At 68.3% G+C, this 26802-nt stretch overlaps 2 protein-coding genes across 4 annotated transcripts in view; one reads left to right on the plus strand and one right to left on the minus strand.

Moving 5' to 3' along the window:
- The first annotated feature begins 3174 nt into the window (after positions 1-3174).
- Positions 3175-9849, plus strand: ADRM1 (ADRM1 26S proteasome ubiquitin receptor). Of its 2 annotated transcripts, XM_045070730.1 has the most exons (10): positions 3175-3264; positions 3681-3894; positions 5415-5531; positions 6944-7067; positions 7569-7655; positions 8202-8283; positions 8510-8742; positions 8945-9102; positions 9281-9383; positions 9621-9849. In XM_045070730.1, exons 2-10 carry the CDS (start codon positions 3682-3684, stop codon positions 9722-9724), a joined length of 1221 nt encoding a protein of 406 aa, XP_044926665.1. In that variant the 5' UTR covers positions 3175-3264; position 3681; the 3' UTR covers positions 9725-9849. The 2 variants fall into 2 exon arrangements, with proteins under 2 accessions (XP_044926665.1, XP_044926666.1); XM_045070731.1 differs by lacking the exon at positions 9281-9383.
- A 131-nt stretch (positions 9850-9980) lies between these two features.
- LAMA5 (laminin subunit alpha 5) overlaps positions 9981-26802 on the minus strand; it is a 46881-nt gene continuing 30059 nt past the window's right edge. For both annotated transcript variants that reach the window (XM_045070729.1, XM_045070728.1), the window contains 49 exons: positions 26641-26780; positions 25882-25997; positions 25342-25553; positions 24791-24995; positions 24439-24583; positions 24138-24278; positions 23863-24024; positions 23530-23631; positions 23330-23413; positions 22456-22686; positions 21952-22065; positions 21602-21729; positions 21334-21414; positions 20996-21210; positions 20725-20825; positions 20462-20642; positions 20228-20377; positions 19625-19776; positions 19444-19554; positions 19189-19300; positions 18478-18648; positions 18173-18369; positions 17940-18056; positions 17641-17795; positions 17218-17359; positions 17015-17117; positions 16408-16518; positions 15455-15631; positions 15212-15360; positions 14961-15131; positions 14747-14883; positions 14518-14671; positions 14244-14377; positions 14005-14167; positions 13793-13927; positions 13541-13698; positions 13315-13447; positions 13095-13238; positions 12862-12992; positions 12586-12756; positions 12347-12485; positions 12110-12255; positions 11849-12041; positions 11615-11779; positions 11327-11489; positions 11104-11237; positions 10923-11016; positions 10671-10793; positions 9981-10450 (listed from right to left, as the gene is read on the minus strand). In XM_045070729.1, the coding sequence (XP_044926664.1) occupies positions 10311-10450; positions 10671-10793; positions 10923-11016; positions 11104-11237; positions 11327-11489; positions 11615-11779; positions 11849-12041; positions 12110-12255; positions 12347-12485; positions 12586-12756; positions 12862-12992; positions 13095-13238; positions 13315-13447; positions 13541-13698; positions 13793-13927; positions 14005-14167; positions 14244-14377; positions 14518-14671; positions 14747-14883; positions 14961-15131; positions 15212-15360; positions 15455-15631; positions 16408-16518; positions 17015-17117; positions 17218-17359; positions 17641-17795; positions 17940-18056; positions 18173-18369; positions 18478-18648; positions 19189-19300; positions 19444-19554; positions 19625-19776; positions 20228-20377; positions 20462-20642; positions 20725-20825; positions 20996-21210; positions 21334-21414; positions 21602-21729; positions 21952-22065; positions 22456-22686; positions 23330-23413; positions 23530-23631; positions 23863-24024; positions 24138-24278; positions 24439-24583; positions 24791-24995; positions 25342-25553; positions 25882-25997; positions 26641-26780 (7133 nt within the window). In that variant the 3' untranslated portion in view covers positions 9981-10310. The remainder of the gene's footprint in view (positions 10451-10670; positions 10794-10922; positions 11017-11103; positions 11238-11326; positions 11490-11614; positions 11780-11848; positions 12042-12109; positions 12256-12346; positions 12486-12585; positions 12757-12861; positions 12993-13094; positions 13239-13314; positions 13448-13540; positions 13699-13792; positions 13928-14004; positions 14168-14243; positions 14378-14517; positions 14672-14746; positions 14884-14960; positions 15132-15211; positions 15361-15454; positions 15632-16407; positions 16519-17014; positions 17118-17217; positions 17360-17640; positions 17796-17939; positions 18057-18172; positions 18370-18477; positions 18649-19188; positions 19301-19443; positions 19555-19624; positions 19777-20227; positions 20378-20461; positions 20643-20724; positions 20826-20995; positions 21211-21333; positions 21415-21601; positions 21730-21951; positions 22066-22455; positions 22687-23329; positions 23414-23529; positions 23632-23862; positions 24025-24137; positions 24279-24438; positions 24584-24790; positions 24996-25341; positions 25554-25881; positions 25998-26640; positions 26781-26802) is intronic.

Genomic DNA, 26802 nt, shown 5'->3' on the forward strand with positions numbered 1-26802 from the left:
GATGTCTGTCCGCCCACGCCGACAGCAGTGTTCCCCACCACTGCTGAGTCACGGGGGCTGCCCGGGTCCGCCAGGGATGGACGGATGAATACCACGTGCTCTACGCCAGCCAGGGTGGGGGGGACCCAGACATGTGCTGCCACGTGGGCAGACCTCGAGGACGCCCCGCTCAGCGAGACAAGCCCCTCACGGAAAGACGAAGACTGCAGGACTCCCATCGACGTCACATACGAGGGTCATCAGAACGTGAGGGGCAGTAGGATGGCGGCGACAGGGGCGGGGGGCGGGGTTGGTGTCTCGAAAGGTGACAGGATGCTGATGCGGCACAACATCGTGGATGTTTCCGTCACTGAACGGCTCACTGAGGGTTAAGATGGTGAATTTGACGTCATGTGTATCCTACCACCACAAAAAACACGGGAAAGAAGTGGTCAGTGCTTGCCAGAGGTTAGGGAGGACAGAGGGATGGACGGGAGGAGGGCAGGGGACTCCCAGCCGTGAGACCACACCGTGCGACACTGTGATGGTGGGTCCGCGTCATGCGTGAGTCCAGACACACAGGTGGCGGGCAGGGAGATGGGCCACTGGTGACACTGCGTGTTCTCGCGGGTCCGTGGGCTGTCACACGCGCGCCTGCCGGCGGGGATGCTGACGGCAGGAGGAGGTGCGTGCGGAGGGCTACATGGGAGCACTCGGTACTTCCTGCTCACCTGGGGACTAAACCTACCATTCCCTCCAAGAAAAGAGGATCGTTAAAAGGAAAGAAAGACGATCGTGGGAACCCCGCTGCGGAACCCCGCTGCGGAACCGTGCGGACTGTGCGAACCGTGCGGACCGAGCGAACCGTGCGGTTGCGGGCAGCCCCGGCCTCAGCACTTAGTCCTGTCGCACTCCCTTCTCGGGCTTCCTGCCCTTCTCATCGGTGTGTTTTAATTTGCGTTTCTCTTATGAAGAATGGCGTGGGCTCTCTGCTCCTGTGCCTCTTGCTGGCTGTGCCCCTTTGGTGATGTGTCCAGGCGCCACGGTCCCCGTGCCCTGCCCACCCCTTGTGCAGGAGCCACTGGACCCACCCACCCCGCTGCCTTGTCCCCCACAGCACCCCACAGTCAGGGGCGGGCACACCCAGGGGCCTTGGCCACGCTCGTCTGCCTGCGGCCACTGTCCTTCCTGCACACGAGCCACGGAACCAGCCTCAGACACAGGCCCCCAGCTCAAAGAGAGGAAGTGCTCCGGTGAGCCCCTCGAGGCCACGGGCTGGGGGGAACCACGCTCTTCCGGTCCAACATTGGTTTCCCTGCGGCCTCCTGTGGCCAATTCTTAACTTTTCCTGACTCTTCCTGCCCGCTGGCCTGTGTTCAGGCAGCCACCGTTGTCTTTGGTGTCCTTGAGTGTCACCAGCAGGGCACTTGCTGTCGTGGGCTCAGGGCCATGCCCCTCTCCCATGTGGTCTCTGGGGCCCCGGGGAGCTCCTGTGTGTGGTTTGCTCTGTTGGCATTTACTAGGAAATGAAATGAAGTGGAAGTATTTGCTAGTTAAAAAGTAAAAGGCTTATTATTTATCAACAAAAACATTTTTAAATGAAAAACAGCTACGTTTTCAAAAACAAAGCAAAATTGGTGAGTCTTTAGATCACAAAACAACGGATACAGAAGTGGTTTTCCTTCGGGGGCACCTGGATGCCTGGCTCTTGATTTTGACTCACATCCTGATTGCGGGGTCCTGGGATCGAGCCCTACATCAGGCTCCCGCTCGGCCGGGAATCGGGGAATCTGCTGGAGATCCTCTCCGTCCGTCCTCCTGCCCGTGCTCACTCTCTCTAAAATAAAAAATATTTTTAAAAAAGTGGCTGTACCTGAGACCATTATACAGAACGTCACGGATGGGTTCAAGTGAACGCACCAGTCTCACCTGCGTCAACGTGAATAAATCTTCGAAACGAAACCACCTTCCACTTTGATACTTTTTGTGAAAAGCTTAACAGAGGTGACACGCAGGTGACAAACTGTCAGGCAGCATGGTGCAGAGTGGCCTTGCTCGTGGAGGGGTCTCTGGTGCGGGCTGGGAGGGCCCGGGGCTCTGGGTGGGTGTGCCCCGCGTGGTTACTGTGTCCCAGCGGAGCAGTGTGGAAACGGAGGGCACCCGGTCCTTGTGAACATCGGGTCGCGCTGGGACAGTGGCCTCTTCATTCTGTTGTGAGCACACGTTAGCCTCTGGGAACCACACACACAGAGGGAATGTGGGGGGCCCCCAGCACTCATCACGGGAGAACGGGGGATCCCCAGGGGAGAATGGGGGAGTAGGGAGACCTGCCTAGGGGACAGTGAGGGGAGCCATGCCAGCACTGTCATCACAGAGGACCAGGGCCCCCCAGGAAAGAATGGGAAGAATAGGGAGACCCCCAGGGGAGAATGGGGGGCAGCCATGCCAGCACCGTCATCAGAGGGGAATGGGGGACCCCCAGGGGAGGATGGAGGGAATGGGGGACCCCAAGAGAAGAATGGGGCATAAGGAGACTCCTGGTGGGAGAATGGGGGACCCCCAGGGAGACTGGGGAATGAAGGGACCCCAAAAGGAGAAAGGGGAAGGAGGGGGACCCCCCGGGGGAGAATGGGGGCAGCCACGCCAGCAGTGTCACGGGGAACAGGGAGGCAGCGCGGCAGCTCCATCGCCCCCCAGACGAGCACCGCTGGTGTCTTGGGCGCTGACTCTGGACCCCCACGTCCAGGGCTGTGATTCGGCGACACAGCCCTGGGGTCGCGAAGCCGGCCCTCCCCAGCCCCAGCGTCCTAGATCCCCTGACGTGAGGGCTGTTTCCCGCACGCCTTGGGACCTGGCGTGTCGCTCCGGCCGTGAATCTGCGACAGGTGCACCAGCTCTCCCGCCACGGTGGGGGGTGTGCACTCCAACGCCCCCCGCCCCGGTCGGTCGGCGCCCGCCGCGCTGTTCCGGACGCCGCCGCCAGGGGCCGCCGCCGCGCCCCTATGACACAGCAACAATAGGAGCCGCTCTGGCCCGCGCGCCGCCCGCCCGCGCTTCCGCCGGAAGGGAACGCGAGCGCGGGGCGGGCGAGGGAGGGCCGATGGACGGCTGTCCTTCCCAATCGCTGACGGCTCAGCGTCGGCCCCGCCCCTGACGCAGCCCAATCGCCGGCGAGAGCGGCGGGAGGGGCGGAGCGAGAGGGGACTTCCGGCGGGGCCCGGCAGGCGCTGAGGAGGAAGAGCGAGCCCGGACGGTGCCTCTCGGCCGAGTCGCGGCGCGGGCCAGGTGCGGGGGTCGCCGGGGGCGGGGCCGGCTGCGGGGGCGGGGCCTGCGCCGTCGGGGTGCCGGAGCCGGGGTCGGGTCCGCGGAGGCCGGGGTGTGGGGCGCGGGGGCGGCCGGCGAGCCCGGGTGGGGGGGCCTGTGCGCGGGGCGGCGGCTCTGGGGGGCCCCGGACTCGGCCCGCCGCGGCCGTGTCGCCCGCCTGCCAGCGTGACGCCGGGGGCCGCGCGGGGCCGCGAGCTGCGGGGGCGGCCGCGCGGGGGGGGCGGGGGCGGCGCGGGCGGCGCGGGCGGCGCGGGCGGCGCGGGCTCGGGCGTCGTGGGGCTGGGGCCCGGGGCCGGGCTCCGCGAGGGCAGCTCCGCGGGAGGCGCGGCCGGGGCGCCCCCGCCGTGACCCGGCGCGCGTGCGGGCGGCTCTTCCAGGATGACGACCTCGGGCGCGCTGTTCCCAAGCCTGGTGCCCGGCTCGCGGGGCTCCTCCAACAAGTACCTGGTGGAGTTCCGCGCGGGGAAGATGTCGCTGAAGGGCACGACCGTCACCCCGGACAAGCGGAAAGGGCTCGTGTACATCCAGCAGACGGACGACTCCCTCATTCACTTCTGCTGGAAGGACCGCACGTCGGGCACCGTGGAGGACGTGAGTGCGCTCGGCGGCGGGGCGGCCTGCGGGCGCGGCCGGGGCTGCTCCCACGCGCTCCCCGACGCGCTCCCGGACCCGCTCCCGGACGCGCTCCCGGACCCGCTCCCGGACCCGCTCCCCGACGCGCTCCCCGACGCGCTCCCCGACCCGCTCCCCGACGCGCTCCCGGACCCGCTCCCCGACGCGCTCCCCGACGCGCTCCCGGACCCGCTCCCCGACGCGCTCCCGGACCCGCTCCCCGACGCGCTCCCCGACGCGCTCCCGGACCCGCTCCCCGACGCGCTCCCGGACCCGCTCCCCGACGCGCTCCCCGACGCGCTCCCGGACCCGCTCCCCGACACACTCCCGGACCCGCTCCCCGACGCGCTCCCCGATGCGCTCCCGGACCCGCTCCCCGACGCGCTCCCCGACGCGCTCCCGGACCCGCTCCCCGACACGCTCCCGGACCCGCTCCCCGACGCGCTCCCGGACCCGCTCCCCGACACGCTCCCGGACCCGCTCCCCGACGCGCTCCCGGACCCGCTCCCCGACGCGCTCCCCGACGCGCTCCCCGACCCGCTCCCCGACGCGCTCCCCGACCCGCTCCCCGACGCGCTCCCGGACCCGCTCCCCGACGCGCTCCCGGACCCGCTCCCGGACCCGCTCCCCGACGCGCTCCCCGATGCGCTCCCGGACCCGCTCCCCGACGCGCTCCCCGACGCGCTCCCGGACCCGCTCCCCGACACGCTCCCGGACCCGCTCCCCGACGCGCTCCCGGACCCGCTCCCCGACACGCTCCCGGACCCGCTCCTCGACGCGCTCCAGGACCCGCTCCCCGACGCGCTCCCCGATGCGCTCCCGGACCCGCTCCCCGACGCGCTCCCCGACGCGCTCCCGGACCCGCTCCCCGACGCGCTCCCCGATGCGCTCCCGGACCCGCTCCCCGACGCGCTCCCGGACCCGCTCCCCGACGCGCTCCCGGACCCGCTCCCCGACCCGCTCCCCGATGCGCTCCCGGACCCGCTCCCCGACCCGCTCCCGGCTCCCGGACCCGGTCCCCGACGCGCTCCCCGACGCGCTCCCCGACCCGCGCTCCCCTCTGCTCTGCTCTCCTCTCGCGCCCGGCCCGGCGGTCCGCCAGCGCCCTGCCTCGCGGCCTGGCCAGCCTCTGGCGGTGCTCCGGCGGGGTCTGCGCGTTGCGAGCCGCCGCTTTGGGGCGTCTGCCCTTCCGCTCGCTTGCCCCCCCCCCCGCCCCCGCCGGCTCCTTCCCAAGGTGTCCTTGTTAGGTCTCTGGAGAGCCGCAAGCCTCCCTGCCCCGCTGAGCGCGGAGCCGGAGCCCCCGTCCTGGCCCTCATGCCCTGGGGGGGCGCCTCTGACCCTGTCTTCTCCACCAGAGGAGGCCCTCCTGGCAAGGGGCCTGGGCCCTGGACCCCCTCCCACCGCTCCCCTGGAGAGGAGGAGCCTGCGCGCTTCCCTGGGAGGTGGTGGGACCCGCAGTGGGTGTTTGGGTGAGGCTGACCCCCCTGCGCTCTCGGAAGGACCTGATCATCTTCCCGGACGACTGTGAGTTCAAGCGGGTGCCGCAGTGCCCCAGTGGGAGGGTCTACGTGCTCAAGTTCAAGGCAGGCTCCAAACGGCTCTTCTTCTGGATGCAGGTGCGTGGCGGGCTGTGCGCGGTGTCTCTCGTAGATGTGCTCGCCAGATGGACGCTGGGACTCACTTTCCCAAAACGGCTGATGCTCGCTGAGCATCGGGGACCCTGAGAACTCCTGGGTCTCTCTCTGGGGGTGGGGGCCGGGGGCCCTGGAGCAGGGCCACTTCCAGAGTCCGGGCACTTGCGGCTGGGCTCCTGGTGCTCTTGCAAGGTCCGGAAGTCTTGGCACATGGACAAGAGTGCTTTCTGGACGGGACCCCAGTGTCACTCTGCTGACTGCGGACCCCCGCCCCGCCCCGCCGGATGCAGCCCGGGGCCGGAGCAGTGCTGACCCTGTGTTCTCCTTGCTCCGTTTGCTTTTCTGAGCCCTGCCTCCCCTAGCCTTCCTGTCGTGTGGTTTGGGGGTCTTTGGGGGTCAGCGTGCCGGGGCTGTCCCGCCGGCCGGCCGCTGGGCTTATTTGGTCGTGGTGCTGCCGCAGCAGGTTACAGTGACTCGGAGGCTGTTTCCCGTATGGGAGGTGGGAGGGCGTCTCTGGGCGGACACCCCGAAGCGCACGTGTTCCAAGTGGGTGATTGGAGGCCTTTGCAGACAGATGTTTCCAGTTTCCTTCCGTGGAGGTTGACCCCACTGCCCTCCCCTGGCACGTACCAGGGCAGGGCAGGAGCGGTTTCTCTCGCAGGGCCGGCCAGGCTGTGCTGCAGACCCTGGTCTCTGAGCACGCGGTGAGAGAGCCGCGTGGACCAGCGGGCTGGGCGGGTGCGGCGCGCACGGGGAGTCTTGCAGGCCCGGGAGGGCCCAGCTTGTTTCTCCGGGTTCTCCCAGGGAACGTTCCGCCAGCTCTGCCGTGCCCGGTTTTGCTCGCCTGCCCTGCTCCCTTCTGCTCTGGGCGTGGGGGACGCTGTGTTGTTCCCCTTCTGTGTCCCTGGCCCCCAGCAGACCCACAGCGCGTGCCCGGTTGTGGGTGCTTCATCTCGTGGTTGTGGGGGCACGTAGGGGGTGGTGCTCCCTGAGAACGGCCTACACCCTGGGGCGCTGGTGTTGAGTGCCTGCCAGGTGTGCTTTCTGGGGTTTCTGGTGAACCCCGAAGGGCCACGGGTGGGCTGGCTCGTGGGCAGTGGTGTGATAGGAGGGTTATGTCACCGTGTCACGCTCCTATACGAGGTGCAGGAGGGCTTCGTGGCTTTTAGGTTGTTGTGTGAGGCACCGAGAAGGCGTCGCTGTGTGCGGCCCCGGGGCTCTCAGGGCCTCAGTCTGCGGCCGCCGAGTGAGCGTGGCCGCAGCTCCGCAACACTGACGGGTGGCCGTTCCCTTCGGCCCTGCCGGGTCCTCGGTGCCGTGCGGCTGTGGACCGGGCCCACGTTGCTGGCGGCGGACCGCCCCCTCGCAGCTGTGGTCCTGTCCTCCCCCTATAGGAGCCCAAGACTGACCAGGACGAGGAGCACTGCCGGAAGGTCAACGAGTGCCTGAACAGCCCTCCAATGCCGGGCGCGCTGGGGGCCAGCGGGACGGGAGGCCACGAGCTCTCCGCGCTGGGCGGTAGGTGCCACCTTCCAGAACGCGCTGGCGCGGCAGTGCCCGCAGGGGACGTGTGTTCCTGATGATACGCACAGCGCCTTGTCGCTGCTTGCAACGTGGTCGTTGTCTTGCTTCTCCTCTTACGTTAGGGTTCTGTGAGCGCGTGCGAGGCGGGGGCGGGGCAGAGGCAGAGGGACCCGCCCCCACCCCTCTCGCTCAGCAGGGGGCCTGACGCAGGACTTGATCCCGGCACCCTGAGGTCCTGACCTGAGCTGAAGGCAGACTCAGCCCACTGAGTCCCTGTGGTTGTTAAGTGGAAACGGAGGTTTCCGAGTTAGAAGCCTCTTAGTCGTCCCAAGTCCAAGTCTCCGTCCAGCTCCTGGGGATAGAACTGTGCGCCCGCCCCGCCGTGTTGTCTCATCCCAGGCGCTGCTGTGAGGGCAGGGCACGCTGAAGGGCGGGCTCACGGGCGCGCGCGGTCTCAGCCAGGACCGCCGAGTCTGAGCGCGTGCTGTCCCGCAGGCGAGGGCGGCTTGCAGAGCCTGCTGGGGAACATGAGCCACAGCCAGCTCATGCAGCTCATCGGACCCGCCGGCCTCGGAGGACTGGGTAAGCCCCGCGTGCGCACCGCGTGGCCTTTGGCGAGGGTCGCTTTGGGATTGGAATGTTTCCTTCTCGGTGGTTCTCGAACCTCTGTCCCTGGGCCGGGCCCGTGTGCCCTGTGGTTTGAGCTGGGAGCTGGTCCGTGGTGAAGACCTCGCTCTGTACTTGAGGGGCCCACAGGAGGCCTGGGAGCGGGGCTCCTGCTGGGCCTTCTGCTCAGGTTCCCCTCGGGGGGCTTGCCCGCTGCCGCCGCCTCTTGCGCTGGGACGGCTGCCGCTTGGGCGGAAGGGAGACCCTCGCTACTGTGCCAGGCGTGGGCTGCGCGTTACCTTGGACCTAAGTGCGTCGTTAGCGCGATGGGAGACAGAAACGATGTGACGCGCGGAATAAGCTTCTAGAATGCTACAGCCCCAGCAGTCACGGCTCTGGCACCCTGGCCCACTGTGGTCCCTGTTCTCCCCTGCTTGTCCCTTGGTGTTAGTGTAGGATATCTGGCAGGGCGAGGTGGGCTCTTCGGGACGGGGTGGCGGCTGAGCTCATGTGTCCTTGCAGGTGGGCTGGGGGCCCTGACCGGGCCGGGCCTGGCCAGCCTCCTGGGGAGCGGAGGGCCTCCAGCCAGCAGCTCCTCGTCCAGGTGAGCCTTGCCCCCGCCCCACACCCCCACGTGCCACAGGAGTCCCATCCTTCAGGGTGACTGGACATAGGAGATGCAGGACTGAGGAGACACCTGGGGAGGGACCTTTTTGGGGTCTCGACTGTTCCGGATCCCTGGCAGTTCAAGGACCACTGCTGTAGGAGCGACCTGCCGTGGGCACCTCTAGGGTGTGTGGTCGCTCCATGGCTGCCCTTGCTCTTTCCAGCTCCCGGAGCCAGTCCGCAGCCGTCACCCCGTCCTCCACCACCTCTTCTACCCGAGCCACCCCAGCCCCCTCTGCTCCAGCGGCCGCCTCCGTGACCAGCCCGAGCCCCGCACCCAGCTCAGGTAATGGAACCAGCACGGCAGCCAGCCCAACCCAGCCCATCCAGCTGAGCGACCTTCAGAGCATTCTAGCTACAATGAACGTGCCGGCCGGGCCAGGAGGCGGCCAGCAAGGTAACGCACGCGCTGCTCGGCTCCAGGCTTGGGGGTGAAGGGCCTGCTGTCCCCTTCCTGCGCGCTTGCTGCCTCTCCGAGGTGGGCCGAGCAGGCCTCCGGGCTGAGCCGCTGCTCCCTCGCCTCGCCCCCCCGACGATGCCACGGCTTGGGTGTCTGCCGTTGGCCTCGAGCCGCTGATGGCTGTGTGCTTACGCCTCAGTGGACCTGGCCAGTGTTCTGACGCCCGAGATCATGGCACCTATCCTTGCCAACGCGGATGTCCAGGAGCGCCTGCTGCCCTACCTGCCCTCTGGAGAATCACTGCCGCAGACGGCAGAGGAGATCCAGAACACGCTGACCTCGCCCCAGTTCCAGCAGGTAGGAGCTGTGGCCGGGTGCCGCCCGCTGTGTGCTCAGTGGCTGGGGACAGGGCTCACCTTCCACGGGCTTCCCTGTCACCAGCTGTCCCTGCACCTGGCCCAGGCAACCCTCCACGCCCCGTTCCCCTGGGGCGTTTGCCAGGCGTGCACTCAGGGCGTCGGGCTGTCCTTTGCAGGCTCTGGGTATGTTCAGCGCCGCCTTGGCCTCTGGGCAGCTGGGCCCCCTCATGTGCCAGTTCGGCCTCCCTGCAGAGGCCGTGGAGGCCGCCAACAAGGGCGGTAAGTCCCTGCCCCCCCCCGCCCCGCCCCTTCCCTACCCCACGTGGCTAAGGGAGACTCCCTTTCTCTCTCTCTGCCGCTAAAAGGCTTCCCCGTGTGCACAGAATAGGGCTAGCTGGCTTGGTCATGGCGTGTCGGTGGTCTTGGGCCTTCGTCTTGAGGTTTTCATCTGTCCCCTTTGGTCAGCAGTTCAGGCCAGGGTCTAGAAGGTCACCTTGTGTTTTCAATGCATTTTAGATGTGGAAGCATTTGCCAAAGCCATGCAGAACAGTGCCCGGCCCGAGCAGGAGGGGGACGGGAAGGACACCAAGGACGAAGAGGAAGACATGAGCTTAGACTGATCAGCGGTGTCCCCAGGGGTCGGGTTCACGGCGGCCGACCTCCGCGATGGGGCTGGGGGCGCGGCGCATGCCCTCAGCTCCGTGCCGGCTTGCTGAGAAATAAAGGTCTTGTCTTTTACCTGCCACTCGTGGTTTTCCTGTGTGCCCCAGGGGAGCTGGTGTGAGGGCGGCCCCCTGGGCAGGGGGTTCCCCCACGAGCACGTCCGGGGTCAAGATCGGTCTCTGGCTGCTTTACTTTCATGTTTAAAGTCAACGCTCAGTGAAACAAGATGCTTTTTAATTTTCAGGGAGCAGGGCAGGTTCCTCACTTGAGGAAACGTTGGGGGAAGGGAAATGTCAGCACAAAACCGAACGAAAAAGGACCAGAAGCCTCAGTTTGCAACATTAGGTAGGACTTAGACCGTTCTAGAGAGACGGGTCATCACCCCCAGAATCTGGAGTCCGGACGGCCTGGATGTGAAGCCGGCTGAGTGCAGGGCCGGGCACTCTGCGAGGTGGGAGCCTGCCCGCCTGGGGCGGCCCTCCTGTGGACACTGGGCCAGGGCCCCTGAAGGTTCTCGGGCGTGGCTGCTGGAGGGGCAGCTCGCTAAGTGGCTGGGCAGCCGCTGGCCCCCACTGCCCCCTGGATGCCCACGGAGTGAGGCCACGTGACGGGGGCGCCGTTCAGCACCAGATTCCTCATGCAGCCGTGGTAGGCTAGAGGCTCAGCCTGTGTGTTCATGGACTCTGGGGGAGGAGAAGGGGGGAGACCGGTCAGAGCAGAGGCCAGCATCCCAGTGCCCCCCATGCCTGTCTTCCTGGCCGCCCCATCACAGGAGGGCGGGATGAGAGCAGGTCACCCCGGCACGTGGTCCCCGAGGAGCAGTCCCTGCTCCTAGGCAAGGCCACCTTCACCAGGCAGGCCCCCGACGGGCAACTCCCACCCCCAGGCTGAGGCCGCCCTCACCAGGCAGGCCCCCGAGGTGCAGAGGTGACTGGGCACGGTCCGGGGAGGCCGCCAGCATGGGGCCCAGGGTCCGGTTGCTCTGCGTGTCCACCTCCAGCTGGAGCACGTTCCCACTTCTGGTCACTGTGGGCACAGGGTCCCCGTGACTGGGAGGGGCTAGGGGCTGTCCGCCATGTGGCCTGCACCACTGCCCCTCCCGAGTCCCTCCTGGGTGCTCTACTCAGCAGAAAAGCAGAGGTGGGGGGCGCGTACCTGCCAGTCGGTGCCAGTGCCCATCACACAAGGCTGCAGTGCGTGTCACCCACGTGGAGAACTCCCCGGCGCCGTCGTCCGCCTGCAGCAGGATCTGGGTGGGGGCCGGGGGGGGTGGTCAGAAGAGTCCCACGAACCTCGATCCCACCCCGCGGCCTCAGCCCCCTGGCCCGCAGCTTACCCGCTCAGCCTGCGTCTGCAGCTGCAGGTAGGGCGGTGCCAGGCCCCGGCCCAGGTGGAAGATGAGGCCAGTGGCCGTCCGAGGCCGCACCTCCAGCTCCAGGGCCTCCAGGGCCACGGGAGGCGGCGCGGTGTCTGTGAGGAGGGAGCTGTGAGGAGGGGCAGGGCAGCGGGGCTACCACTCCCGCCCCACTGAGGCAGGGGTGCACCCGTGCCCTACAGACCTAGGGTGACGACACCTCCGCTGTCTGCAAAGAACAGGCCCTTCTCCAGGGGGCCTGAGAAGCATGGCGTGACCCCGACTGCCCGTGTGGGGGCCCCCAGGGGCCGCCCATCCAGCCTCAGTCTTCTCACACAGCCACTGAAGCTGGAGCTGCCGGTGGCCGCCTGTGGGGACACAGATGGGCTGGTGCGGTGGGAGGTCCCAAGGGCCCAGGAGGGCCGTTCAGCAGGGGATGGGGTACGGGGGAGGTGGTTCAGGGTTGGGGGGGTTACACAGAGGAGGTTCTCACTGGGAGGCTTGTGCTGAAGCCACGAGCTGGGAGGCCCCCGACGAAGAGAGTCTGGGGCCGGGGGCTCTCTGCCTCCTGGTGCTGCTGGCCGGGCCCCTCCCGGTCCTGGGCCCAGACTCCGTCTATCACCAGCTGGATCCGGGTCTTTTCCCATCTCACAGACACCTGGGGCGGGAGGGGGCCCGTCAGAACGGGAGCTCCCAGGACCTGGCCCGTGCCCCCTCAGCGACTCACCGTGTGCCACCGGCCAGCTCGTGAGCGCTGGCGGCTCTGGACACGGAGCTGGGGCCCAGGGCCCTCCGTCTGAGCAACAAAGTGGCCGTGGCTCAAGAGCACAGCCAGGGAAGGGCCACTGGCCTTGCTGGAGACAGCGAGCAGCAGAAGTCCGCGGGGGGCGCGAGGGCGGGCCAGCATGGAGATGTGGGACCTGGAAGCGGCGGGAGGCCGTCAGCCTGGGCGGCCCTTGGGCACCCTCCCCACCCGGCCTGGCCTTACCAGTTCCTGGGAGGTGCCGGGACATGGGCAAACTCCAGGTGACTGGACAGGGGGCCCCCAAACTGGTAGGCGTCTCGGATGGTCCTGAGAGACCAGGGCGGGGTGCAGGCAGGGTCCTGGCGGGGCTGGCGGCTGCGTCGGCCAGTCTGGGGGGAATCGGAAGGGAAGCAGAATGCGTGGTGATGGCCTTCCGACCACACCCCTGTCCCGCCTGGCACACAGTGTCTGGTCCCCCACCTTCCGTGCCGCTGCTGCCCTCAGTCCTCGAGGTGCCTGCCCTGGGGTCTGGGCGTGCGGGGCTGGGACACAGCCGGAGCTCACGTTGACTTTCTTCCAGTCCTGCTGCAGGTCAAACACCCGTTGCGGCCCCAGCGGCCTGCGGAGGGCGGCGGGTCAGCACTGGTGGGGCAGTGGGGGGGCGCGCCAGGCCACACCCCCCATACCCCCCCACCTGACCCCCGCCCCCGCCGGCTCACCGCAGCATGAACACATTGCTGATGCAGCCACTGAAGTTGGAGTAGTTGCCGGACTCGGACCAGCCTCCCAAGTAGAGCACCTGGTTCTTCTCAGATGGGGCCTGGGGCCTGGGCGGCAGCCCCTGGTGGCGCTTCATCTGCTGAAGCTGGTCGTCCACATAGAGCCAGACCCTGCAAGCACAGCAACCTTTTCCCCGCCCTGCGCCAGCCGCCCCCAGTGCTTCCCCCTCCCGGTCCCTGGACACCGCTGCCAGGGGCCCAGTGGGCCAGGCTCACCCTGTGTCGTTGCTGTAGAAAGCCACGTAATGGGGGGCACCATCGGCAAAGCTCCCTTGGGTCTTCACCTCTGTCGTCGGGAGCCGGAGTGCCACCCGGCCCTGCTGCAGGGACACCTGGTATGGCCCATCCTGGGGACAGTGCCCAGGTCAGGGGAGCAGGCCAGGGCCTGCACTCCCGTCCTCTCGCCCCCAGAGCCCCACGCTGCTTGCCAGGAGTGGGGGCGCACGCACCAGGAATTCTTTGAGGTAGAGCAGACCGACATCCTGGGTGCTGTGGAAGCCGAAGCCCGAGTAGATGTGGCCCGTGACGGGGGGCACATCAGGGAGCCCCAGGGACAGGTAGCCGTCACCGTGGAAAGTCATGGCCCGTCCCACCTAGAGGAGAGTGACCGTGAGGGCCCACAACACAGGCCTGGAATGGGGCTGCTGGCCAGGGCGGGCCGGGGCTCACCAGCAGGTCGGCAGTGCAGCCCGAGCTGATGCCCGTCGTGTTCAGCCTCTTGAGATCCACGTACTTGCCCTGAGCCTTGATGCCCTTGATGCATCCGCGGACCGAGCCTCCGGAGGGGAAGAGCTGCCGCAGGCTGCAGGGGACGGACATCAGGGCCCACCGCCGCAGCCGCCGCCACCACCTCCAGGGTGCCCGCCTGCTCCCGGCCGGCCGCTCCCAGACTCACCTTGGGGGCAGCTGGTCGGGCGGCACGCCCCCGAGGTAGTAGGCGCTGGCCAGCTCCAGCGTGCTGCTGTGGTCCACGCTGAACGCATTGTTCCTCTCCACGCGCACCAGCACGCGGCTGACACGGCCGCGGCTCCCCCCCAGCAGGAACACCTGGATCTGTGAGGTGCCGGCGGGCCCCAGCTTGAGGGTGAGCCATGCGTCCCACGGGTCCTCCCGGAGCCCCTGAGCCCTCCCCCAAGCCCAGCCTCACCGCCTTGCTGGCCGTGGTCATGTTCAGCAGACTGGCGTCCACCGCCGGGCTCAGCGTGGCCTCCATCAGGCCTGCGCCGAAGTCATAGAGGAGGAGCAGGGAGCCCTTCCGCACGGCCAGGCACAGGAACTGGTCCTGGGGGGAGAGGCAGGTCAGTACGGGGTACAGGGGTGCTGCGGAGGGCTGTGTGCTGGGGCCGGCGGCCTGCGTGCCTGGTGCTGCATGAAGAAGACGATGCCACTGGAGGACACGAGCCGCAGCTCCTGCTCAAAGCGCTTGGTCGTGCCCATCTGACTCTCCACGCTGATGCGTGCGAAGCCAGAGCCGTCCAGGTAGGAGCCGTCCGTAAGCCACGGGTCCCCGGTCGACTTGGAGCTGCGGGTCAGAGATCAGAGCAGTCAGCCAAGAGCCAGCCAGGGTGCGACGAGGGCCTGGCCCCGGCTGCACGTACCGGGCACAGGGCCTATCCACGGTGGTGTCCAGCTGGAAGGTCTCCTCGAAGTTGTAGAGGCTCAGCACCTCCTCGTTGAGCGCCTCCATTTCGATGCAGCCCAAGTAGCCAGGGAGGCGGAGGGGTTCGGGGGGCTGCAGGCACAGAGCACAGTCAGGGCTTCTCGCCCCCAGGACAGACCCCAGGGAGGGCACTCAGTGGGCAGCCAGGCACAGAGCAGGACATCCTGGGACCGGAGTGCAGGGCCACCCCCGCCCCGCCCCGCCAGGCTCACTGTGAAGTGGCTGGGGTAGCCCCCAACGTAGAAGACAAAGTCGTCAGGCCGCAGATTGAGCAGCCCCTCGGCCCCAGGGGCCACTGTGTCCCCCTTGGTCTCATGGAGCATCTGTTTCTCCACCGTGACAGACATGTGGCCAAACTGGAGGGTCCTGAAGGCAGAATGGGGGGTGAGGAGTGGACCCCGTCCAGCGATGGAGGGAGCCCAAGGGGGCCAGGTCACCCACCTGTCGATGCTGACTGCTGCGAACTGCTCCCCAATGTCTTCGTCGACGCTGAGGGCCGCGGGGCCCGCCTCCCCCAGGCGGTACACCCAGTGTACCCTCTGGTTCCGCAGAGCCACGCCCATGTAGTCCCCGACGGCCTGCGGTGACAGGAGGCTCAGCATGACAGGCACCTAGCCCCGCCATGCCCGCCCAGCCCACTGTGCCCGCCTGGTACCTGGCGGCTGCCCAGGTAGAGCACAAAGCGATCCGCGGGGGCCTGGCCGGACACCCGGTTCGGACTCTGGAGGTAGAACTTGAGGGCAGTGTAGGCCGCAAGGTCGGAGAGGTCCCGGGGGGCGCGCAGCCGCACCCCAGAGTGACCACTGAACTTCATGGACACCTTGACCTGTGTGGGGGACACGTGGCTCATCGGTGTCCACTGCCTGGTCTTCCAGATGCCCGCCGTCCCCCGGCCCTTGAGCTCACCTTGCTGGCAGCCCCGCGGGCCTGGGCAATGAGCTCCCGCACGCGGCCGATGCTGGCGGACAGGGCCAGGCTGGCGTTGCGTGCGCCGCGGTTCTCCAGGAGGCTCAGCTTGGCGAGCAGCTGCGGGAGTGTCTTCTCCAGGGTGGACACTGCGGGGAGCAGGGGAGAGGCCGTGCCCCTGACAGCCTGTCCTCCCCGGGCCCCGGCCACCCGCCGTCAGGGCTGTGGCACCCCGGCGCCCACCTGAGCGGCCCGCGTCGAGCACCGCCTGGCCCAGGTCCTGGCCCCGCAGGCCTCCGTACTGGTCTTGCCACTGCTGCAGGTGCTTGCGCATGTCCTGGAGCCGCGACTGCACGCGGGTGGCCGTGGCCTGGGCGTCGGCGGCTACAGCCTTGGCGTGAGCAATCCTGCTGGTCTCGTCTGTGGCGGGCAGCGTGCAGGCGAGCTCAGAGGGACACAGACGAGGACCGTCCTGGCTTCACCTGCCCTCCGGGGGGTGGGGGAGCACCAGCCCCGCCCTGACAAACTCCCGCAATCGGGGCACTTAGCACCCCACGGATCTCCCGAGAACCACAGGCATCAAAGACACTATGTGTGTGTCCTGCCCTCCACTGGACAGCTCCTCCCGTGCCCTCCTTTTAGACCGCAGCCGGCCACCCCCACACCTGTGTCAGCTCTGCCGTCTGTCCCAGGGCCCTGCCTGAGCCTCCATGGCCCCCAAGCCCAAGCTTGCTAGGATGTTCGACCTGGGTCGAGTGCATCACCCCTCGCCCAGAGGCCTGCCCTGGGTCCTTGGCTCTGCCACGTGGGCCTCCGTGCTCCTGCCCCCTCGTGCCGTCCAACCACCCCCTCGGATGGCCTTCCTGGGGGCCCGAGCAGGCCCAATGCCCCTCAGCCTCTGAGGATGAAACGTCCTTGCTGCGCTCCCCAAGGCCTCCCAAACCCTCTCGTTTCTCTCCAAAGCGCCTCCTGCCCCCTTCCCGCTCTCACTCGCTCCTTGGATCTATTTTGTGTAGTTTCCTGACAGGCGAGCCGCTTCTGGGCTGGGGCTGCCCAGCACTCTGGACGGCACAGGTATAGACACGTCCCGGTTCAGGGCCCCACGGAGAGCCCCGGCTGGCACCCTGCTTGTAGGGGGAGGGAGGGTCCCCCTGGGGACAAGCAGAAGGCGAGGGGAGAGGCGAGGACCAACGTACTGGTGTCCATGGCCAGCATGGCCTGTGCCTCCTGGACTCGGGCTGCCAGCTGCTCCTTCTTGGCTTGGGCATCTCGGAGCTGGGTCCTGGTACCCTGGATGGCAGCCCGCGCTGCGGGGGGAGGCAGCCTCAGCCCCAGGAGCCCCCACTCCCAGCGTACAGCCCACCGCGGCCGGCCTCATCAGGAAGGGATGAGGCCAACACGCCCACGGACGGAGACACCCAGACATGAGGACCGTCACTGTGGTGAGGGCGGGAACCCCGTGCAGATGTAACCACCCCCTTCCACAGCTCACACAGGGAAGCTCGGGGGGGACCAGGCCACCATCCAGGGACCCCCAGCACCCCGAGGGCCGAGCAGCAGAGCGCGTGCCCCTTGCCACCAGCCGGCGCTTCCTCCTCCACCAGGCACCCATCCGGAGAGGAGAAACCCCTCCCCGGCCCTTCCACAGCCCCGGGGCCTGGTCCCAAGACCTGGGGGGCGTCGAGCCTCTGCAGAGCTCCCAGGGCAACGCGCTGAGCCGGTGGGAAGTGGGACCCCCACACAGGGTGGCTGTCACACTCCCACCATCACCCCAGTGTGAACAGAGACAGCCCCGGTCCTCACCGCGGCCCAGCCTCTGCTGTTCATGGAGAGCGGTCTCGGCTAGGGCACTGCCGTTGATCAGCAGCTCCTGGGCTCGGGGCGCCAGGCCACGTTCTACCACCATCTGCACACACAGGGGCAAGACGTGCTTCATACCTGCCTTCTGGGAACCAGAGGGGGGCAGGGGCTCTTGCTGGGGCCGGGAGGCGGGGGGAGGGCCTCACCGCCCACGTGTGGCTAGCCTGCCGCAGTGCCTGGCTAGCAGCTCCCTCGGCGGCCAGCACGGCGTGGAGAACGCTGCTATAGGCGCTGGCGGCCTCGACGGCCCGTTGGATGAAGCCGTCCTGGTTGAGCCCGCGGAGGACGCTGCGAGCAAGCAGGAGAGGGCCACAGGGTGCGTAGGTTGGGGGCCCGGACCCAGACATCCTCAGACCAACCGGCCTGCCTCCTCTGGTGCCCCCGTCCCCAGCACCTGCCCTGCCGCCCGCCCGCCATGCGCGCCTTTCTCATCCCTTGCGGCCGGTTTGGGCCGGGACCCCTCCGGGGACCTTGTACAGACAACAGCCGCTTCCTCCAGGAGCCCTCCCAGATGGGCCGTGCCCCAGGAAGGCCCCGTGGCACCCCCGGGGCGTCCTGCAGCCACGCACCTGGACAGGTTGAGGGCCAGCTGGGCCAGCCGCTGGGCGTGTGTCTCGGCGGCCTCCACCAAGCCCACCTTGCTGCCTGCCGGGGAGAAGGCCCGCATCTGCTCCAGCAGCGGCGTCTGGGCCCCATCCAGGTTCGCAGCGAGGTGCTCATACTCCTGGAAGGGGCGGGGGTGTAAGTGGGACCCTCCTCCCCTCAACCCAGTCCGCTACTCACTCTGCCGCGACCTGGGAACTCGGAGGCCGCGCTCCGCGCGCAGACCCCTGGCAGCCTCGGAGTCCCCAGGCAGCACCGCACTCACTTCCCTGGCCTGGTCCATGCCGTGCAGGAGTCCAGAGAGCTGGGCCAGGGTGTCACTGGCGGCCTGCAGAGTGGCCCTCAGCGTGGCATTGTCCCTGGACAGCTCCTGCTTCCGGAGCTAGAGGCCCCGGGGAAGAAAGGGGGTGACAAGAACGGAGGTGTGACAGGGTGGGAACGAGGGGCCGCAGGGGGGAGGGCGAGCGGGGGAAGGGAGAGGGCGAGCGAGCCCCTCACCAGGGCGTCCTCCAGGCGCTCCTGGTTCCGGCTGTTGAGCTCCTCGGCCTCCCGAGTGGTGCCTACTGCCCGGTTCAGGGTCCCTCGCAGGTCCATGAGGCCAGCCTCGTGCCGGGCCAGCTGGTCCCGGGTGCGTGCGGCCAGCGCCCGGTTCCCCTCCCAGTGGCTGGTCAGCTGCTCCTGCACACGGGCCAACACTGGCCCAGATCCCAGGTGGGGACGGCTGGGCAGTGACTCCGGGTCCCCACCCAGTGCCCGCCCGGTCCCCCCACCTGCCCCATCTCAAGCTGGTCTCGACTGCTCACGTCTCTGGGCCGCATCCAGCTGGGCCTCGGCTACTCTTCTTGGGGCGTCCAGGTGTCGGGCCCGCATCTCCCCCAGCAGCCGCTCCACCTCAGCCAGAGTCCGCCGCACGTGCTCGCCCGACGGGGCCGAGGCATTGGCCGGGAACAGGTGGTCCATCCGGGACTCGAGCTCTATGGGCGGCCGGGGAGAGCGCTCAGGGCCAGCCTGCTGACCGAGCAGACCCCTGCCCACCGGCTCCCACGCCCGAGACCTCAGCCAGCGAGCTCCGAGCGCCAGCACACCACCCAGGAATGCCCCGCACGGCTGGTACAAGCCGGCTCCAGGCCCCAGCTCGGCTCGGCCGCCACACTCTCACCCTCCTCGGCCCCTCCCAACCCCCCACCACCCTCTGCCCCAGCTGCCCCTAGGCCTCCTGACCCAACCAGCCCTGTGGCGGGTCGCCACCAAGTGCCTTCCTCCCGCCCGGGCGGAGTCAGCACGTCCCCTGCGGCGGCCGCTCTGTCTCACTCAGGCGCCACCAGCAGGTGCCCCTCAGTGCCCCCCGCCCCCCTGTCTGGCCACACCACACCCTCTCCGGCCTCGCACGCTGCCCTGCTGTCCACTCAGCCGTGTCTAAGTGGCCAGACCCTGCCGGTTCTTCGAACCCTGCTCTGACCCTGACCGCCCTTCTGCTTGCTCACCACCCGCTACCCAGCCGGGCTCGCCCCTACCACTCAGGAGGTGGTCCACAGCCTGGATGGCCGCCAGCAGCGCCTGCGCCCGGCCCAGTGAGGCCTTGGTGCTGTCCAGCAGCCGGCTGGCCTCGGCGAGGGCTCTTGTGGCCTGTGGACACAGCATCCTGTCAGGCCACAGCCTAAAGCAAGGATCGGGGGTGACGCTGGGCACTCTGGGGCCTGGGGGGTGCAGCCTACAGAAGGGGCTTTCTAGGGGAGGCGTGTCCTGGGCAGGGCTCCCCAGGGTCCTGCCTGGCCATCCAGCCTCTGCGTGTCCTGTCCGAGGCCGGAGGTCTGCCGTTCCAGGGTCTCCAGCTGCCGCGCTGTCTCGTGGCGGAGGCCCAGGGGGCTCTGGAGCTGCCTCTGGGGAGGAGAGAAGGTGAGAGCCCGCAGCCCGAGAGAGCAGTCTGGGGTGGGCCAGGCTGAGCGGTACCTGCAGGTCGGCGATGGAGGCGTTGAGTGCATGCAGCCGGGCCCAGGCCACAGAGCTGGCGTTGATGCCACGCAGCTGCTCGCGGATGGCGGGGAGGAGGGCGCCGGCCCGCTCCAGGTCGTCCAGCAGCAGGACCACGCAGTGGTCGCACACTGCGGGCAGCACAGGGGGTCAGTGCGGGGCTGGGGAAGGACTCACGGGGTTAGCGCAGTGGGGATGGGTCCGCCAGGGGTCATGGAGTTGGAGTACTGAGCTAGGCGGAAGGTGAGGAGGTCGGTGAGGGTCAGAGGTTAGCCCCGGGTCGCGGGACCAACAGAAAGGCCAGGCTGGGAATCAAGAAGTCCGTCGGGAAGGGGGCGGGTGCCGGGAAGTCAGTACAAGCTCGGGGTGGGTCCCAGGGTGGTGGGGACCAGTTGGGAAGTTCTGGACTCAGGGATCAGAAGGCGGGAAGGAGATCAGCACAGAGCCCAGAGGTCCCCCAGAGAACTGAAAGGGAGCTGGGGGACACGAGGTGTCTCTGGAAGTGGAGGTCAACAGATCGTGAGGGGCCGGGCCTCACATGCCCAGACCTGGGAGGCACAATGCTGGGGCACAGGGACGTACCTTCACAGTGGACGCCGTGGCCCCCGGGCCCACCGGGTACCACGACCTGGTGCTGTTGGCTGCATGCATCGCAGCGCTCCCCGCTGAGCCCAGGGGGGCAGGTGCAGCGGCCCGTGTGCATGTCACAGTGGCCCCCCTGGCACTGGCAGCCTAGGTGTGGAAGAGTGGGGTGAGGGGCTGACGGAGGGTCCCGCGGGGCCGGCTACCCACAGCACCCCACCCCTCCGTACTCACGCTTGCAGCCCTGCTCAGGTAGTCCCCAGTGGCCGGGGGCACACTCACGGCACTGGGGCCCTCCGGCCCCCGGCCGGCAGTGGCACTGCCCGCTCTGCGGGTGGCACTCGGAGCCCTCCGCGGCTGGTCCACAGGCACACGGACGGCAGCCCCCACAGTCCTGGAAGCCGAAGTACCCCTCCTGCGCACAGACTGCGGTCAGGCTCTGCCGGTCGGGCCTGCGGGCCGCTCCTCACAGCCCCGCCCTTCCAGGAAGCCCCTACCTGACAGCGGTCACAGCGTGGCCCGGTCACTCCTGCCTTGCACACGCAGTACCCACTGTGGGGGTCGCAGGTCTCTGTCCCGCACGTGGAGCAGTCACACCCTGCAGAAGGGGTGCTGTGACGGTGGCCCCAACCCCTCACTCCTTCCGGAGCTCCCACCCGACGCAGCCCTGCCCCACCCTCGATCCCTCACTCGCTCAGAGGGATCGTCCCCCACGCCTCCCCCAGGGGCACCCGCTGCACGAGCTCCCTCCTGCCGCGCCAGGCCTACGGGAGCAGTTGCCGGGCACCAGGGCGTTGCCGAAGAAGCCAGGGGCGCAGCTCTCGCAGCGGGGGCCGGTCGTGTGGCGCAAGCAGCCCCGGCAGGCGCCGGTCAGGGGGTCGCAGTCGCTGAAGAGCAGGTTGGGGTCACCGTTGCCGCTGCAGTCGCACGGCTGGCAGGAGCTGCCCAGCACCAGCGGGTTCCCGAAGAAGCCCGGCACGCACCTGGGGTGGGGGGCGAGGGTAGGGTCAGTGGTCTGGGGTGCTCCGCCCACAACGCCCACCTTCCTGCAGGTCCTCGGACAAGCGCGCCCTCCTGCTCGCCCACCTCCCCGCCCGCCCGCTCACCGCTCGCAGGAGGCGCCCGCGTAGCCCGGCTTGCAGAGACACTGCGTGCGCCCTCCTCGTAGAACGCAGCCCATGGCAAAGCTGCGGACACAGAGCCGGCTCTTGGACAGCTGCACACCATAGGGTGGGGGCGGGGGTGCACCTGGCCAGCCCACCCCAGCTGCTCTGGCCTCCAGGGGGCAGTGCTGGCTCAGCCCGGTAGGGTGTGGGGACCCTCCCTACCAGGGCTGTAAGGGTGACGGACCCTGCGCGGGCTGGCCCAGCTTACTTGTTGGAAGGCACCGCGAGGGGGCAGGGGCAGCTGACACAGGGGGCCATCGGGTCCTCGGACCCACTGCGCACGAAGCCAGGCTGGCAGAGCTCACAGTGGTCACCTTCAGTGTGGTGCTGGCAGCCCTGAGGCAGAAGGGACAGGCAGCACTGATGGTGGAGCCTCTGCTTCCCACCAGCTCGCCCAGCCGTGCCAGGCACTCTACGCCCAAGGCCAGCCAGTGCCCCACTCAGGATACCTCCCATCCGCCAGGACCCCAGTTTGTCCATACCACTGACCCAAAGGCTCCCGGTCTTCCCTAGTCTGTGTCTAGGGTGTCTGCCCTGCCTTTGCCCAGCCCTACTCACTGTGCAGACGCCCGAGCCAGGGAGGCAGCGGTCCGAGTGGCCATGGCACTGACAGGGGACACAGCGACCCAAGAAGAGACCTTTGATGTCCCGGTAGTAGCCAGGGGCACATTCCTGGGGCAGAGGCATCCATGGTCAGGAAGAAAGCAAGGCAGCCCGAGGGGCAGGGGAAGGACCATGCTCTCAGACCTGCAGGGGTCCTGGCCCTGACCCCGCTAGACACGAAGGCAGAGCCCCCGAAGCCACACGGATCCCCTGACTCAGGTGCGCACCTCCCCACCACGTGGTCGGGGAAGCGGATCGGTGGCCGAGGCCTGGCCGGACCAGGCGGTGAAGGGACACAGAGTGGCTGTGTGCGCAGAGGGCCCAGCAGCGATACAGTGGACAGTGGAGCGGCCCAGCCCATGGCAGGAAGGCAGGGCTGCTGGGAGGGTGGTACCCAGTGGGTGAGGGAGGAGTCGGGAAGACAGAGCGCAGGGGAGGGGTGCCCCCCACCGACCTCACCTGGCACGAATCTCCGCGGTAGTTGGCCGGGCACATACACAGCTCCACGTTGCTGGCCGGAGGCCCCCCGCCCACCTCGCCAGCCACCTCCAGCGCCACGCTGCGCAGGGAGACGGCCGCAGAGGTCTGGGAGAAGAGCGCGCGGATGTGCACCTGCTCCAGGCCCGCCAGCACCATCATGAGCTCCTCACGGGACACGGCGCTGTGCGTCTCCGAGTGCCGGAAGTTCCCCTGCAGGCCGCGGCGGGCTCAGTGGGGCAGCAGGGCCAGGGTGCCGGGTTCCCGGGGGGCTGGATCAGCCCACACCCACGGGGGAGCCAGCACCCGCGCCCTTGCCTCACACTGGGCACAAAGCCCAAGTCCAGACCCGTTAGGAACCCAGACACTAAGAAGGTGCCCCTGGCTTTTAGAACAAAACAGCCTCCTACTCCCTGATCTCAGAGACACAAATAGTTCCTTAAATCAGACAAAACACTAACTGGACGTGAAGAACTGATAAACTTGGGTACAGTAAACATCCGAATTTCTGTTCATCGGAAGACACCTCCGGGACATCGAGAATAGGAGCCAGGCAAGCCGTGGCTTCCACGGGGGACAGGGCAGGGGCTGCACGCGACCTCTCTAAAGCTCTAAGGAAAGACCGTGAGCGGGAGGAGCAGAGGCTCCGAGGGAACTGCAGGGCTGGGCACCCACGGGCGGCCACTCCTGCGTCGGGCTGGGGGCTCTGCGGGCCAGCACGCGGCCAGGAGCACCAGCCCAGCGGCACCCCGTTTTCCATCCTAGAGGGCAGGCACGGCAGCCTGAGGCCCCTCCGGCCTCCCTGGGCTGCGCCAGGATCCAGGAGGCCCCGGGTGCCCAGGCCAGCCCTGCTCACCTCCACCAGCTGCAGCCGTCCGTGGTGAATGTGGCCGGGCGCCGGGTACACGGGCTCCAGGAACACGATGCTCATCTGGTTGCCCTGGGCAGGGGTTGGGGGGTGGGGTGGGCGGGCAGGTGAGGGCTGGCAGTGAGCTGCCACCCATCCTGCCCGGGAATGCCCACTGCCTGCCCGGCCACACCCTTGCCACCGGCCACCTGCAGCACCACGTCCGGCCGACTTTCCGTGGGGATGAACACGTCTCCACGCTGGGTCTCCGAATAAAGCTCGTAGCGGAGGATCCCGCCGTAGGAGGACACCTGGAGACAGAGCATCGTGACCTCGCCAGACCCTGACTGTGGGCCCAGAGTCAACGGACTGTGGGCCCAGAGTCAACAGCGGTGGCCTCGGGCACCCCTGGGGCTGGGGACCAGGGTAGGGCTGGGCACCCTCACGGAGTCCCCTTCCCTCCTCAGACACGGGCAGTCTCGGTGCTGTCTTGCCCGGACACCCTCCTAGTGCCCTCCCCAGGGCCTGCCTCGCCGGCTCACCCTGTCCCCCAGATAGGAGGGCGGGGCCTGCCAGTACAGTTCCGGGAGGGCCTCGAACCCGCGCCGCAGATCAGCGTACAGCAGCTCTGCCTCTGCCTGCAGCTCGTGAGGAACCACCTGCCGGTCACTGCTCAGCAGCGTCCAGCCCTCCATGTCCACGTGCTGCGGGCACACGGGAAGGGCACTGAGGTCAACAGCCAGAGCATGCTGGCGGGGGGTAGCAGTCCCCTCCTCGAGGCGCCACCCACGTGGGCTGGGTCCCCCGGCCCACACACCTCACGGCGGGTGAGCACGGAGCCCCGGCAGCGCTCGGTGGCCCCGAAGCAGAAGCAGCGGGTGCAGCCCTTGGGGTTGGCAGCATCGAGGGAGAAGGTCCCGAGGCGGCACTGGTCACACCGCGGGCCCTGCACGTTCTCCTGGGGGCGGGCGGGCAGCACGGGTCAGTCGGCCGCGTGCCGCACCCCTGCCCGCCCTGGCGCACTGTCAGCCTCCGCCATGGGCTGACTCTCCCCGGAGCCTCCAGGAAGCCCTGGTTAAGGCAGCGCGGGGTGGGCGGGTGGCTGAGCCCGGTCTTACCTTGCAGTGGCACCGGCCTGTGAGGGGGTCACACTTGCTGGGCATGGAGCCTGCCTCGTGGCAGTCGCAGGGACGGCAGCTGGGGTAGCCGTGGAAGCCGGGGGCGCAGGTGTCACAGCGGCGCCCAGCCACATTGGGTCTGCACCTGTGAGAGGGGGCTCAGTGGCTGGCCGGACCCGCCCCCAACTCCGACCTCTCGGGCCGAACCAAGACCAACCACAGGTGGCCCCCCGAGGCCTACCCCTCCCTCCAGCCCATCCCCTGAACTGGAAAGTGTATGCTTGGTGGCAACGCCAGCCCCTGACCCAGGACCAGCCCGGGGCCACGGGGACAGCCCCAGTGCCCAGCTCACTTGCACTGGCCACTGTCCACGTCGCAGGTGGGGTCAGTGAGCTCCTGAACACCGGGCCCTGAGCAGTTACACTCCTCACAGCCCACCAGGGGGTGGCAGCCAAAGCTCTGGGGCTGGCAGACGACGCAGTCGGGCGGGACGGTGCGCGGCGGACAGACGCACTGGCCGGTGAGCTCGTCACACAGGCGGCCTCGGCACTCGCAGGCTGTGGGGAGCACGCACCGGGTACGGGTGAAGCCCTCTGCCCCTCGGAGGCCCTGGTGCAGCCTGGGGGGCACGCCCACTCCCACCCAGGTTGGTTTCAGCTCCAGCCCTGGGCCGCTCCTCTGGGGTGGGGTGAGTTGCCTAGAATTGCCATCTGGTCCCTGCTGTGTGACACCCAGGTCACTACTGCCTGAGGCCCTGCAGACAGGGGCCAGCTGGATGGGTCTGCCGCGCTAGAACCTCCTCCTGACCATGGCGGCCATGGCGGCCACGGTAGGACGCTTCCTTCCCCGCAGCAGGAAGCCCCCTGGGGAGCAGGTACCACTCCCGCGGCCTCAGGTACTCACGCCTACAGCTGGGGAAGCCCCAGTAGCCAGTGGCACAGCGGGAACAGTCGCGGCCGATGACGTGGGCCCGGCAGGGACACTGGCCCCCAAAGGGCTCACACGTGGGGCCTGTGGCCCCCATTTCATGGCAGCCGCAAGGCCGAGCCCCGTTGTTATAGAAGAGAGAGAGAGAAGAGGCAGCATCACGACAGAACGGGGACGAGCTCGTGGGGCTGGTTGGGGGAGAAGCAGGTGTGAGGCCAACCCCGGCCCCGAGCCCCCTGGCCCCAGCCTGGGCCCCTGTCCTGTCCCAGTCCAGTCCCCACGCTTGCCCAGGATCCCGTGCCCTTGCTCTGCCCCGCCCCGGGCCCCCCACCCTGTCCCAGTCCAGTCCTGGCCCCAAGCCCCAACTCTTGCCGGGGCCCCGTGCCCTGGGCCCGCCCCAGGGCCCCCCACCCAGCCCTGGCCCCGTGCCCCAACCCTTGCCTGGAAACCCCACCTCCTCAGCTCCCCCTTACTGCCCCGCCCTGCCGTGAGCCCTGAGCCCCAGCCCCAGCCCACCTGATGTGGTACCCACGGCTGGCACACTGGCTGATGAAGTCGTAAGACTTGTCCAAGGGCTCCTCTCGGAGATAGCTGGGGCTGTAGGCCTCCTCGGGGACCACTAACACATACTCCTAGGGGGTCAGGACCTGGTCACCTTCCCGTGGGCCCCACAGAGGACCCGGAAGGGGGAAGTGTCCCAGACCCTGCCAGCAGGAGCACGCGGCCGGGGGCCTCTGTGACCGGCCAGGACAGCCGTGATGGTAATGGCAGCAACACACCCCAGCACTCGGCCCCAGCAAGGCTGGCAGGAGCTGGGTCCCCACGGGGCTGCTTAGAAGGGAGTCAGCTTCTGGGGCCTAATGGAAGCTTGGGGTCTGTGAGGAGAGCCTGGCCTCCTGGTGCCCTCTCCTGTCACTGCCTGCCACACTTGCCTTGGCTCTCCGTCTCCACCCATCCGGGCCTCCTCCTCCAGGAAGGCCACCCTGCCCAGCAGGGCCCCAGGGGACTGGTGGACCACATCTCGGCTCTTAGGTACTTGCCCCACACTGTGGCCTCACAGCTCGGCCCGGAGGCCTGACAGCTGCTGCTCCTTGGCACCTGGCACAGGGCTGGGCCGAGGCAGACGGGGGAGGCCCCTGGGCTGAGTGGCCGATGGCGTGGCAGCTGGGGGGACGGCTGGTCCCTGGACAGGGTCAGGACGTCCACACCCCGAAAGGCTAGCCCCGTGTCAGGCCCTGAGTGTTCTGCACGCAGACGCGGCAGCCTTGGACTCACCAACCAGAGCCAGCGGCCGTCCGGCACCCGCACGGTCACGGTGAGCTCTCTGTCGGTCACATCCAGGACGGCTCGGCCCTCGCACACAACCAGGGCGCGGCAGCCGTAGCCATGTGGGCAGAAGCTGGCGTTGGCATGGCCTGGAGGGAGAAGGAAAGGCAC

The sequence above is a fragment of the Mustela putorius genome, unplaced genomic scaffold (genome assembly GCF_011764305.1).
Source record: "Mustela putorius furo isolate JIRA1106 unplaced genomic scaffold, ASM1176430v1.1 tig00003972_pilon_pilon_pilon, whole genome shotgun sequence".
Taxonomy (NCBI): domain Eukaryota; kingdom Metazoa; phylum Chordata; class Mammalia; order Carnivora; family Mustelidae; genus Mustela; species Mustela putorius.